Source organism: Elephantulus edwardii, unplaced genomic scaffold (assembly GCF_000299155.1).
Source record: "Elephantulus edwardii isolate Elephantulus edwardi_28Jun2011 unplaced genomic scaffold, EleEdw1.0 scaffold00015, whole genome shotgun sequence".
Lineage (NCBI taxonomy): Eukaryota > Metazoa > Chordata > Mammalia > Macroscelidea > Macroscelididae > Elephantulus > Elephantulus edwardii.
In genome coordinates this window covers 17,674,046-17,688,657 of record NW_006399765.1, presented here as the reverse complement: position 1 = coordinate 17,688,657, position 14,612 = coordinate 17,674,046, and the positions used below count along the sequence as shown (strand labels likewise).

Sequence of the window (14,612 nt, the reverse complement as noted above, 5' to 3'; positions counted from 1 at the left end):
CACAAAAATAATAAAATAAAATAAAATAAAAATTTTTAAAAAAAAGGGACACACGTTAAATTGTTACCAGTATATAAATGTACACAATTGGAACAAACATTTTATGAAGCAATATTTAATCTTATCACATATTATCAAATATACTCTATCTCTTTCCTATTCTGTTTGGGTGGGGGTTTCCCCCTCCTTTCCTTTTTTAAATTTTTTTCCTCCTTTCTTTTTATGTCTTCATAACTAGCCAAAAGATTAGGTTCATAATTACTGAGTCTCAACCTACAATCTAAAGGTCACTATTGAGTTGAAGTCAAACAGAATCAGATCAAAATTGGTAGTTCTGTGACCCTGACGCAGTGATTTAACCTCTCTGCGCCTCAGCTGTTGTGTTGTTGTTTACCATCGAGTCGGAACTGACCCATAGCTGACCCTCCAGCAGGTTTTCAGAATCAGTTAAGTGAACAAGGAGAGATTGCCCATTTTTTCTCCCACAGAGCAGCTTGTGGATTTGAACCTCGTGCCTTCGGATTGCAGCGCAGCTTCTCACCTCTTGACCTCCCAGGCTTTTTATTTGTGCCCCACTTAGAAAGGAGTTAATATCTCATGGTAGGTTGGGAAAGAGTGGCCTCACATGTTCTGTTCTTGCTGAGTGGATTTTGACTCACTGTGATCACCTGTGACAGAGTAGAACAACCACATAGAATGTTCTAGATTCTGGTGACCTAGTCTCTAGGGTGCTGTGCTGGTAACCCAAAGGTGGCATCTCTCTTGCAGTTCAAATCCACCAGTGACTCCACAGGAGAAAGAGGGACAGTCTCTGCCTGTGGGATTTACAGCCTCTGAAAACCCACTGGGCAGTCAGCTGAGTCGGTTCTGATTAGACAACAATGCGAGACAATCTTCCAGGTGCAAGTCTTTCTCCTGTGGAGTTGTTGAGGGGAGTTGACTTGCCAAGGATTCAAGCTGCTGAATGCTTCACTGTGTCTCTACCAGAGCTCCCTTCACATTTCCTCGAGGGCTTCAACTTTAGCCCTGTGACGTTTTTTCTGAAAGAGTTGCAGAGACACTCAAGGAAAACTTGTATACAACTTAAGTTCCCACCCTATTAGAATACTATATCGCATTACACTTCTAATGTAACAAATGTTAATGCATTCAAACACTGGCACTCAAAGTATGTTCTAATATGTGTGGTTTTGACACTTCTCCTCGATGAAGGAGCCCAGTGGCACAGTGTGTAATGTATTGGATTTCTAAGTGAAAAGTCAGCTGTTTGAAACCACCAGCCACAGCAGGAAGGGGGGCGATCTCTTCCTGTAAAACGTGCCGTGTCAGAAACCAGATGAAGTGTCGCTGTAAGTTGGAACTGAATTGATGGCAGTGGGTTTGTTTTTTTTTTTTTTAAATTTTGTGTGCGTGTACCGTCAAATCAGATCTGACTGGTACAGGAGGATATTGCGCCTCCTTCTCCGGCAGAGCGTCTGGTGGATTCGAACCGTGTTCCTCTGGGATTGTGGCAGTGGGTTTTGAAGAGAGCAGGAGCCTTTGAAAATGTCATCTGACTGATTAGATTCTAGAGTGTTCTGTACCACACGTCTCCATCTAGGGACTGGAGAATATGGTCAGCCCACCCAAGACGTTCAGAACAGCACCCACACAAAAAAACACCCACTACCATCAACTCAGTTCATCCAACCATGTCCCTACAAGGCAGCAAAGTAGAAATGCCCCGTAGGATTTCCAAAGCAGTAGATGTTTATGGAAGTAAACAGCCACATTTGTCTTCCACGGAACAGCTGGTGGGTGGGTCCCAGGGGCTGACTTTACTGTAGCAGCTGAATGCTTTAAATGTGGTGCCACCAGGGCTCCCTGAACAGGCCCCAGTTCTTAAATCAAGATACAGCCTCCCAGTGTGTGATCATGATTAAGGAAGCCCCCCAGGGCCTCTGCTTTAAGTCCCATTTTGGTTGCACCACTTCCTTTTTGCCTAAGGTATCAGGATTTGTCCTCCCACTCACCCCTCAGTCCTGGCGAAGGATTACCTGGGTATAGTGGGTGCACAGGGGCCCATTGCAGTGCCACGGGCAGTGCGGGTTACATTCCCGCGGGGAGGGATACAGGTAATACTGCTTCTCATCAGACCAAAGCTTCGCCAGATCTGTCACCGAGTTGTACCTGGGAAAACAGGGGAGAGGGGAGAACGAGGTGGGGGAAGAGGAAAATCGTTCAGCTAATACTTGTCTGTCAAATATTATATCACACACACACACAAATTGAGACAGACTAGGAAGAAGGATTGGCCATCCACTTCCGAAATGACAGGCCTTCAAAAACCCTACGCACAATAGAGCACATTTAGACTAGCACTTAGACTAGCAGACATGGCAATTGAGACTGAGATCTTAGACATGGAAACACAAAGAAGAAGGAACAGTTGTAAGCAGACACTAGTGATTGGAATGTGGAATGTGAGAAGCATGAATGTAGGACATACTTTGGGCATGTTGCAAGGAGGGACTGGTCCTTGGAGAGGGACATCATGTTTGGGAGAGTAGAGGGATGGCACAGGAGAGGAAGACCCTCGATGAGATGGATCGATTCTGTGATTGGGGTGGTGGTAATGAGTGTGTTGGAGATGGTGAGGTTGGCACAGGATAGAGCAGAGTTTAGAGCTGTTGTACAAAGGGTCGTTATGAGTCTCAAGCGACTCAGTGACACATAACAACAACAACTCGCTTGGTGTCCTTGCTTGAGTCAACTGTCCTCCCATCTATAAAACGGAAATAAGATGGTGGCACCTTCCTTCTAGAATGTTCTGAAGATGGCTGGAGAAGTGCTTACGTAAGAAGTGCTTACCTGTGCCTGAGACTTGGTGACTGTTCAGTAAACTGCAGTTGTTAGTGTCCTAGAAAGGGCCAGGCAGGAGGTCAGCCCTTCAGACAGCACAGCCTGTGCTTTTAGGGAAGAAAGGATCAATAACTTCTCTCCTAGACTGAGGCATGAGATGAGGAGAAGGCAGGCCTTCAAGTGTCCTGTCATCCAAATGCTTGTGCGGACCTGAGCACTGTTTTCTGTGACTCTCACATAACAAGGGAGCTCTGGTGGCTTAGTGCTAAGAAATCATACTGCCAACCCAAAGGTGTGTGGTTCGAATCCACCAGCTACTCCATGGGAAGAAGATGGTCAATCTCTTTCCAGGTGTCTGCACACCTACTGGAGGGTCAGCTGTGAGTCAGTTGCAATACAACAGTACACAAACAGCAACAACTCACATAACACGTGACAGGCGGGTACAGGGAAGGAGCACCCAGTCAGCCCGATAAACACATGCGTGCTAATTGAAGGCGTGGCGAACCGCGTATGAAATTGTTCACTGCAGCCTGGGACGCAGTCTCGCTTGCTTACTGAGCCAGTGGAGTCGGGGGAAAGAATGTGAAACAAAACCCCAAAACAGTGAGCAGTCACTTACGGGGTATGCCTTCCCCATCAAGAATCGTAAGTTGATGAGAGGCTTGGATTCTGCAGGAAGGTGCTGTGGGGCTGGGAGAGAGACAGGCGCTGGCCACACATAGAAGCAGAATTTTGTGTGTGTGTGTGTGTGTGTGTGTGTGTGTGTGTGTGTGTGTGTGTGTGTGTGAGTGTACCGTCAAATCAGATCTGATTGGTACAGGAGGAGATTGTCCCTCCTTTTCCCGGCAGAGCATCTGGTGGATTCGAACCGTGTGCCTCTGGGATTGTAGTTGCAGCTCCTTGCCACTAGGCCACCAGAGCTCCCCTGTAGAAGCAGAATTTTGATGTGATAAAATAAAAAGCGAACTTTTTCATTTGAGATCAATAAGGAAGCACAAGGAAGCCTGTGAATATGGTAATCAGACACCAAACCAGAGGTATAGATCATATGAACAGTATGAGAAGGGAAAAATAGCCGTGTGTATTCATACTTGTAATTTATCACAGCACATCTTCACCGTGCCATTTCTTCACCATTTTCTTTTTACTCTCTGTGATGGTCACGGGTCATGTGGGGCTTGGTGGGATGGGGTGGAGTCTGTGGGGAAGATCTTATGGCAAGGGTGAGGGGAAGGGATGGTCTGAATCACCCTGGAGGGCACTTAGGGACCATTCATGGCTCCCAGAAGCTGGCACTGGACCCAACCAGGTGCTGACGTAAGGAAATGCAGACAGAACACAGCGTTTCTGTTGAGCTCAATGTAAAGGGCTGGCATTAAGTAAGGAGCCCTGTCCTTTAGCTTTTGTGGGGTTCAGCAGAGATGGTGGAGGGGAGAAAGTTGTGGCTTTTCTTCTGCCCTTATTTGGGGAAAGAAAAACATGACCATCTTGTAGCCATCCCATAAATGTCCTTTTGAAATTTTATAGGCCTACGAAGTCCGCAAGTCTGGAAAGAACTGAGCTGGGCCCACACCTTCATTTTGCAGAGGGGGACACAGAGGTTCAGAGAGTGGAAATGACTTTCTACAGCCTCACAGGTCAGAACTCAGGTCCCCAGAGGCCACCTGAAGAGTCCAAATGCAGGAAGGGGGTCATGTCTGTACAGAATAGGGTCTCTCCCTGACCATAGCAAAGTGAAGAAAATCAAAGACTATATTAGTTCAGAGAAGTTATGGACCACAGGTGGACTTCAGTCTCTATGACACTGAGACCAGATGGTGCCCAGCTGCCTCTGCTATTCTCTTTAAAAGGAGTCATAGTAAAAAGGGGGGAAATGTGGAGGGGAAAAAAATCCAAATAATTTTTTTAAAATGTACTAGACTTACCAGTCTGATAGAGACTGGTGGCTGTTGCTATGAAACCCTGAGTGGATTATGTCCCATTGCAACCCCATAAACAAAGGATCTGTTTTGTTCTGGTTTTTCCTTGTTGTTTGATTCCATCAAATCAAATCTGAGGCAGGAGGAGATTGCCCCTCCTTCTCCAGCGAAGCATCTGGTGGATTCAAACCACGTACCTTTGGGATTGCAGCGCAGCTTCTTGCCACTAGGCCACCAGAGTTCCCATGAACAATGGATCTGAATCTTGCCCTGTTGTGAGGCTTCTTATCATCACCAACATGCTCAAGCCCATTGGTTCAGTCACTGTGCCGATCCATCTTGTTGGACTCTGAAGCTACAGCCCTGAACCATATTTCAAGCTTCAAATTGAAATAACCCCCATGACTCAACTTTCAACTGAACAATAGGTCTCCCCGGTAAGCAGTAAGTCTAGTGAGGACCACACTCTTTGGAACAGACAACCATCCAAGATCAAAAGGACAGCAACTGCTCAGGAATAAATCTCAGGAGGGGAAATGGATGAATGGAAATTGGAAACCCAGGGAGGAAGCAGGAAGAGTGCTGTTACATGTGGGAATCATAATGAATGTCACACAAAAGAAGATGATTGAGGTGTTGAATGGAAACCCAATGTGTTCCCTAAACTTAAATCACAATAAAGTTTTTCAAAAAGTTCTAATGAGAACATAGTATTCATTGCCTTCAAGTTAAAACTGACTCACAGCTGACCTTCCAGGGGAGGGTTTCTGAGGCTGTAAATCACACAGGAGGAGGTTGCACATCTTTCTCCCATGGAGCTGCTGTTGGATTAGAACTGCCACCTTTGGGTCAGCAGCGTAACTCCCTACAGACTCCACCAGAGCTCCACAGTGTTAAAGAGAAGGTCAGGTCAGAAGAGCGGGCTTTACAACCACCTAACAACACCTCACCCAAGTTCTGCTCATGATTTTCCTTGCCCTGACTCTGTCTGTGCTTTCGGATCACTCCTTTTCTGAAACGATCTAGTGCCCCTAACCAGTCACCACCTGTCAGTTTGGTCATAACTGTCATTGTGAGGTTGGAATCACTAATATTTCAAATCCCAACAAGGTCACCCCTAGTGGACAGATTTCAGTGGAGCTTTCAGAATGAGATTAGGAAGAAAGGCCTGGCAACGTACAGTAGATCATAACAGGACTGTCTGGTGCAGTGCTGCGGGATGAACCGTCTAGGTGGGAAGAAGACACAGCACAATAGCACAGACATAAAAGAATTGACAAAGAAGGTGCAGAATCGGGCAGCCCTTTGCCTTGCTGTTCACGAGGTCGGTGTGAGGAGGAACTGACTTGACACCAATTTTCCTAACACGGTGTAAGCTCTGAGTGGGCAGTGGTCTCTGTCCTGGTCTTCACTGAATCCACTGCTAAGCTCAGTGCCTGGCTCCACGTTAAATGCTAAATGCGTGTTTGTTGAACGGCTCAGCCCGGGAAGGAGCAGTGCGTCACTCACCGGCCAGAGAAGACGGAGAGGTTCTGACCCACGTATCTCATCAGCTGCGAGGGCCCGTGGGCCCAGATGCACTGGGAGGCCCAGGCCGCGGCCGACCTGGCCAGCTGCTCATCCCAGACCTGGGGAAAGGAAGGCAGAGTCTCATCATCATCATCATCATCATCCTCTGTCTCTTCTTATCTGCACTGGAGACACACGTTCCTCTGCCTCGTTGGACAACAAATCCATAAGACAGATGAAGAAACTGCAACTCAGAGGAGACTCAGGGCTTCAAGCAAGTCCACACCTGAGCCAAGATCCACATCCAAGTCTCTGGCTCCTACCACAGTGCCCCCTCACCAGCTTCAAGCCTGGGGCTTGTAAGTCTCTAGAAATGACTGAGTCAAGGGAGATGTGAAGATAATGGATTTTAAGCTTTATTTATTTTATTTTTAAAAAATTTTCTTTAAGTGCAACAATGAATGAATGGAAATCCAAAATCTCTGTAAATGTTTATTAAAATTAATAAAATGTAATTAAAAAATTTTTCTTTTTATTTTTTGTGTATGTACCATCAAATTAGATCCAGCTGGTACAGGAGGAGATTGCCCCTCCTTCTCCAGAGGAACAACTGGTGCCTTTGAACCGCACACCTCTGAGATTGCAGTGCAGTGTCTTGCCACTAGGCCACCAGAGCTCCCTATTTATTCTATTTTTAAAGTGTGTTTATCTCAATATTAATTCTTAAATTTAAAAATACTTTTTAAAAAAAATGGTAAAAACTTAAAATGTAAATTGTCCAAAGGAGGAAACGTCCGTCTTCTTCTGTCTCTCTCCCACCTCTGTCTCCCACAGGTACCTTGTTCCCATCACAGACAACCACACTGCAGGTCTTCTTTTCAGAAACATCCACTACTCAGACAAGCAAATAGATATAAGTTTACAAATGACACTGTGCCAGACATTCTAGTTTACACTTTGCTTTTTTTACTTAATTAAATATTTTTTCTTGGTGATTATTCTACCTGAAGAACATGTTTCTCAATCTTCCTAATGACTACATAATTTTCCAGGTATATGGAGGCCCCAAGTTTTCTAACCTTAAAAAATGTTGCTAAGGGAGCACTGGTGGCCTAGTGGCAAGAAGCTGCACTGCAATCCCAGAGGTGCGCGGTTCGCATCCACCAGATGCTCTGCCGGGGAAGGAGGGACAATCTCCTTCTGTACCAGTCAGATCTGATTTGACGGTACACACACACACAAAAATTTAAAAAAAAAATTTGAAAAAAGTGTTGCTTAAAAAACCAAATGAAACAAGTTTCCCTTTCCAGCTCTGACTTCTGGGATCCTTTGAAATATTATTTGCTAATACCACTTACTTATTTATTAAGTGTTATTAAGTGTCATCTAGATCCAACACATATTTATGTACTGTCGAGTCAGAACTGACCCATAGCTGACCCTCCAGTGGGTTTTCAGAAACAGTTAATTGCACAAGAGGAGACTGTCCATCCTTCTATGGAGCTGCTGGTGGATTCAAACCGCGTTCCTCTGGGTTGGCAGTGCAACCTCTTACCATTAAACCATATATTTGGGGAGCTCTGGTGGCCTAGTGGTAAGGAGTTGCAACTACAATCCCAGAGGCGCACGGTTCGAATCCACCAGATGCTCTGCCGGGGAGGTGGGACAATCTCCTCCTGTACCAGTCAGATCTGATTTGACGGTACACTCACACAAAAATAATAAAATTAAAATGAAAAAAAAAAACAACAACACCCCATATGTTGTTGTTGTTAAGTGCCGTCGAATCATAGATGACTCATAGTGACCCTATGAACGAAAGACCTGAACACTTGTATAACTTTCATTGTTTCTCCAAGTTCATAGAGTTTCCGGAGGCAAGCTATTTCAGAAGTAGAAGCCACTCCTGCTTCCAAGCTTGTTTTAATCGGGGAGCTCCACCAAACACTGTCCACCATGAGTAATCATTTGACACATCAGTGTCACAGTGTTTAACATCACAGCAACCATGAGTTACCTCTGTACAGCAAATAGTGAAGTCAAAACACTATCCTGTCCTGAGCCAACCTGACTGTCATGCTTAAGTCCGTTGTTGCAGTCACTGTGTGGATCCTTCTCCTTGAGGGTCCTTTCTTTTCTTTCTTTATTTTTTTTTTTGGCTGATCTTCTACTGAACGTGGTGTGTCTTTCTCCAGGCATTGGTCCCTTCTGGAATGTGCTCAGAGTTATCATTGGTAAATAGTGAGCAATACTTAGAGTCAGTCCTCCATTCACAGTCTAACAAGGAAACGAGATGTGAAGGAGGTGATTCATCATCCTAGTGCGAACTGGTGTTGCAGGGAAGAGCAAAGCGCAGTGAGAGAATGTGGGAAAGGGGTCCCAACCTTCCCGGCTTCACAATCAAAGACTGTTTAATCAGACTCCTGGGAGACAAAATATGGTGCCCATGAGAGGTCCAGACAGCTCCCCAGGGTTGTCTGACCCATAATTTCCAAATATTTCCATGACTTTGAGCTGTGCTGTTGGAGAAGAGCAGTGAATAGCCCTTGGGCTGCCACAAGGTCAAACAAGGCTGTTTTGGAGAAAGTGTAACCAGGCTTGTTGGAGGCAAGGATGGTAAAACTTGGTCTCACCTACCTGGGGCATGTTATCTGGAGGGGCTAGTCGTTGGAGAAGGACATTATGATGGGAAAGGTGGAGGGTCAGCATAAAAGAGGAAGACCCTCAACACGGTGGGTTGACATAGTGGGCACAGATCAGTGAAGACTGATTTTGTAAGACATAAAGTATCGGAATAATCATAGGAAACACAATGTGAATGAAATAAAAAGAAAATTTTTTTAACACAGTGACTCAATGGGTTCAAGGTTATGAGATGTGATGAGGATGGCACAGAACAGGGCAAAGTTCAGATCCCTTGTCCACAGGGTCACTATGGACCACAGTGGTTTCAACAGCACCTAACAATACCAGAGGTGCTTACAACCCCCCAGGGTCACCTGGCTCATGCTTCATAAGGGGAAGCAGAGGAAGTTTTCTCTTGTGCTACTGATGGGTAAACTGAGAGAAAGGGTAAGTTACACATTAAAACCACACATGAGTACTTGTACCCAGCACATGCATTAATTAAGCACCTGCTGTATGAGTGCCACTTACACGCAACTGATAGTTGTGACATTTGCTCAAAACATAGAAGGGCTTTTCTGTGCCAACTGCTATGTTAATACATGAAAGAGTTCATGAATGAATGAGTTAATCCTTCCCATCCATTCAAGTTCATCTAGAAAGGGCTACTTCTGAGAAGAAGAAAAAAAAAAGAAGAAGAAGAAGCCGCCACTGACAATTGCAAGGAGCACAGTTCTGCTCTGATGCACTCGGGGTTGCCATGAGCTGGTCCTGACTCGATGGTAACTGGTGTTTCCCCACTTCTGTCTGCCACCGTGCCTCCTAGCCCGCTTTTGCATTGTTGTTATGTGCCATTGAGTCGCCTCCATCGACCTTACGTACAGCAGCTCTGAACCCTGCCCTGCCCTGAGCCAGGCTTATCATCTCTGCACATCCACCCTCATTACCCCAGTCATTAAGTCAGTTCATCTCATCTAGAGTCTTCCTCTTCTGCACTGTCCTTCGACCCTTCCAAGCATGATGTCCTTCTCCAAGGACCGGTCCCTCCTGGCAACGTGCACACAGTATGTGAGACAGAGCTTCAAAATCCTTGCCTCCAAGAGGTAACATGGTTTTAGCCTCTCCAGGACAGACCCATTTGTTCTCTTGGTGGTTCACAGTCTGTTTATTACTCGTCTCCAACATCACAGCTCAGAGAGGTTTTGATTCTTCTTCTAACATCTTTAGTCATTGTCCAGATCTCTGATGCTTAGCAAATAATTGTGAAGACCACAACTTGGATCAGGCACACCTTAGTCTCCAGACTGATGACATCTTTGCTCTTCAGTACTCTGGAGAGGGCCCTGACAGCAGATTTTCCCAATGCAATTCACTTTACACCTCATCAGTTAAATTCCAATTCATTGTAACTCTGTGTGTGCAGATGGGTTTTCAAGGCTGCAATCTTTCAGAAGCAAATATTTTTTTTAATTATTATTATTTTTGTGTGAGTGTACCGTCAAATCAGATCTGACTGGTACAGGAGGAGATTGTCCTTCCTTCCCTGGCAGAGCATCTGGTGGATTCGAACCGTGTGCCTCTGGGATTGTATTTGCAGTTCCTTGCCACTAGGCCACCAGAGCTCCCCTAGAAGCAAATATTTTTTATATTATTAATTTTTTCGGGTGTGTACCATCAAATTGGACTGACTGGTACAGAAGGAGATTGCCCCTCCTTCTCCAACAGAGCATCTGATGAATCCGAACCACGTACCTCCGGGATTGCAGTGCAACTTTTTGTCACTAGGCCACCCTTCAGAAGCAAATCTTTGGGCTTGTCTTTTGAGGCCCCTCTGGAGGATTCAAACATCAACCTTAGGCAAGGCTTACCCACTTCCCAAACCATGAACTTCCTACTCCTATCCCTGTACCAGGTATCCTGGGTAGTACAGTGGTTACCCAACTGCCTACTAACTGAAAAATCAGCATTTTAAACCCACCAGCAGTTCTGCTGGAGAAGAAGCCTGGCAAACTGCTCCTGTAAAAGGTGTAGGGAATGCTGCAATGCAGATCTGCTTTCTAGGCTGTGGGGTGTCTCATTATGAATCAGCATCAACTCTATAGTGTGGGGTGTGGGAATCTCTTTCCTCCCTTATTGTTTCCTAACAGACTAGATGTCTCTTTATTTATTTTTATCATTATTTTTTGTGTGTATGCCATCAAATTGGATCTGACAAATACAGGAGGCGATTGCCCCTCCTTCTCCAGCAGAGCATCTGGTGGATTCAAACCACATACCTCTGAGATTTCAGTGCAGCTTCTTGCCACTAGGCCACCAGAGCGCCCTAGATGTCTCTATTTTTATGTAACAGAGTTCTGGTGACCTAGTGGGTAAAGAGTTGTGCCGCCAACCCAAAGGCAGGCCGATGAGATCCACTAGCTGCTCCGTGGGAGAAAAAGGGATAATCTCCTCCTATATAATTTACAGCCTCTGAAAACCTGCTTGAGAGGGTCAGCTATGAGTCAGTTCCAATTTGATAGCACATGACAACATTAAATTTATGTTTTTGCTGTTTATGAGGATGCTATTTGTTTTCTATCATTCCCTGAAGGGCGCTCTGGTGACCTAGTGGTAAGAAGTTGCCCTGCAATCCCAAAGGCAAATGGTTCAAGTCTACCAGTTGCTCTATGGGAAAAGGAAGGTCAGTCTCCTCTCACGCAATTTACTGCCTCGAAAGACCTGCCAAAGGGTGAGCTATGAGTCAGTTGCAACTCAACGGAATAGAACAATAGCATCATCCCTGATGGGAAAGTAATTGTTGGGATTCTAACCACAAGATTGGTGGTTTGAACCCACCAGCTACTCCCCAGGCCAGAGATGAGACAGTCTGCTCTTGTTAAGATTTCCAGCCTTGGAAACCGGATGGAGCAGCTGTGTTCTGTCCTGTGGGCTCGCTGGGAGTCAGCATCAACTCGACGGCAGTGAGCGAGACCATCCTGATTCTAAGCTTCATGAGGGAAGGACCTTGGCCATCTTGTACTCGGTGGTACCCTGAAAGCATTCTAGCCCAGTCTCTGAGCAGGTGTGGATGCCCAAGTGAAGGGACACTTTATGACAGTATTAGCATTCCTAGGCTGTCTGAGTAGCAGGTATTTGTCTTAGAAGGGGTGAAGGTCAAGATCTTTATCTACAGAAATCTCTGGGTGAGCTGAAGTGAGAACCTCTAGATTAACCTCTTTGAGGGAGGGCATCCCAGTCTCTCTTCAAGACAAGCTGCCGGTTTTCCAGTCCACACCTCTCCTTACGCCCCCTCTCACAGGCTGCGATGGATGAGGGACGCTGAGTGTGTCAGACAAAGGCCTGAGGCAAAGAGATAATAGCTTAAACAGCTCCAGCCACTCTCCTTCGCTCAGACCCCCAGTGGACATAGTCAAGACTTTTATGCATGGTATTGGGTTCGCTAAGATCACAAGCTTTAAATTCAGGCAGACCTGTGCTGGGAGCTAGGTTGGGTGACTGGAGGTAAATGAATTCTCTGAGTCTCAGTTTCTTTGGAAAATGAAGAGGACAGTGCCTACCTTGAAGAAAGAGAAGTATCCAAAATAACATATGTCTTGTACTGCCCACAGGGAGCTCTGGTGGCCTAAGGGCAAGTGGTTGCTCTGTGGACCCAAAGGCACTCAGTTCAAACCCACCAGAAGGAGTTGCTGTGTACCATAGAATCAGAAGCTGACCCTCCAGTGGGTCTTCAGAGGCTGTGAATCACCCGGGAGGAGATTGCCCGTGGGAGCAAGATGAATGATCTCCTCCCGTGAGATTTACTGCCTTTGAAAATTCACTAAAGGGACAGCTGTGTGATGGTTCCAACTCCACGGTACATAATAATTACAATAATGCTGGGCTTAAAAGATTCTTGGGTGGGATAAGCGGTTTGTATTTATTTGACTACTAACCTAAAAGTCAGGGGTTCAAACCACCCAGTGTGATATGAAAGAGCAGGGACTGGTACACAGTGTGATGCCACCCCAATAAACCAAAAACTCAAAACAAAAAACCTGACTAAGCCCCAGCAGTTGAATTTGTTCTGACTCCTGGCAACACTCCATCAGGATTTGGGGGTTGTTGTTTCATTTCCCCTCAGGTTTTTGAGGCTGTCAATCTTTAAGGGAGGAGACTGCCCATCTTTCTCCTCAGGAGCAACTGGTGGATCAGAACCACTGACCTTTTAATAAGCAGCCCAACATGTTATGCACTAATCCACCAGGGCTCCTGAGTACACACTTGTTGTGTACGCTTGAGTTGGGACCGACTCCAAGCTGACCCTCCAGCAGGTTTCAGAAGCAGTAAATTGCACAAGAGTGGACTGTCCATCTCTTTCCCCTGGAGCAGCTGGCTGATTTGAACCTGTGCCTTTGGGTTGCCAGTGAAATTCCTTCCCACCAGAGCTCCAGGTGCTCCATAATTGCCCACAACTCAATGGAGGATCTATGTAATCTTAGCTTCTGTAGCTGTTAAACAGGCAGCCTCACCCCAACCCTGTTCCTTAGGTCCTGGGACCCAGTGGGGCCAGGCTATTGTTCACAACCAAGTTGAGTCGGTGGCTATTTGCTGGGGAGGGGCCAGCAGGGGGACTCACCATATACTCCATGTTGGCGGCAGGTGGATACACGCTGGACCGGATGAAGTTGTGATAATCCAGCAGAGCTTTCATGTCCTGGGCGGAGAGGTGACGCTTCCGGCGGAACCTGGACAGGCCTGGGCCAGTCAGGGGCTTCGGGACCGTGACCTTGGGCCCTGCTAGCTCCAGAGTGGCATTGGGCAGCATCAAGGCATTTGATGTCTGACCTGCCCAGAAGAGAAGGCCTAGCAGGCATACAGCGCTGGACGGCAGTGGCATCGCTAGCCAGAGTTGGTGCAGGCGGGGTCAGCTGCCGGGAAGGGGAGGGCATGAAGACACAAAACTCTGAGTGTCCTCCTTCAACTTTGCCAACCCAGAGGATGCCACCTCCTGACCCCAGCTGTGGTCCAGGTGCCCATTACCCCTCCTCCCCACCCCAGCAGACGGAGGGGATCTGACGATGGAAAGAAATGTCCAGACAGTGGCTGGTCCACACTGACCCTGGTGAGACAGTGCTACCACTTCAAAGCCAGGGTTCAGCCCACCAGCCAAGGAGGCAGACACAGGTCATTCCTGGCCAGGACACCCTTCAAGTGGACTCAGACAGTGTCCTCAGAGGGTCAGGGACCCAACAGTGCCCAAGGCAGGTTGCAAGGCCTCCTTATGCTAGTTACTAGAGAACTGAGACAGAGAATCAGAATGAGGAAGAAAAAACAAGATAGGTGGAAGAGAATGGAAGAACAGAGAGAAGGAAAAACAAAAAGCAGAGGGAAAAGAAAACTACACAAAAAGGCAACTGGAAAAAGAGATGCTGAGAAAAAAGGAACAAGAGAAATAGACCTAAGAGAGAACGAAAAAATGAGAGTGAACGTGATAGGAGAAAGAAAGATGGAGAAAATGAGAGAGAGAAGTAGAGGAAGAGAGGCAAAGATAAAGGGAGGAAAGGGCCCCAGAACAGAGGAAGGAGAAACAAAAGAGGGACAGACAGAGAGGGGGACAGAGAGAGAGACCAGGCAGCAGATTCCAGGGGGGCGCCTACCAGGACAGGCAGCCCAGGAGGGAGGCTAGAGGTGGCGGACCAAGCAGGGGACTGCTGCAGACACCCGGACCCACCTTGT

The 14,612-nt window shown here is 46.5% G+C and overlaps 1 protein-coding gene across 1 annotated transcript in view; it reads right to left on the bottom strand.

Moving 5' to 3' along the window:
• R3HDML (R3H domain containing-like) overlaps positions 1-13,773 on the bottom strand; it is a 22,922-nt gene extending 9,149 nt beyond the window's left edge. The window contains exons 1-3 of the mRNA XM_006881722.1: positions 13,513-13,773; positions 6,273-6,391; positions 2,037-2,169 (exon numbers count right to left, since the gene is read on the bottom strand). Of these exons, the coding sequence (XP_006881784.1) occupies positions 2,037-2,169; positions 6,273-6,391; positions 13,513-13,773 (513 nt within the window). The remainder of the gene's footprint in view (positions 1-2,036; positions 2,170-6,272; positions 6,392-13,512) is intronic.
• Positions 13,774-14,612: the final 839 nt, after the last annotated feature.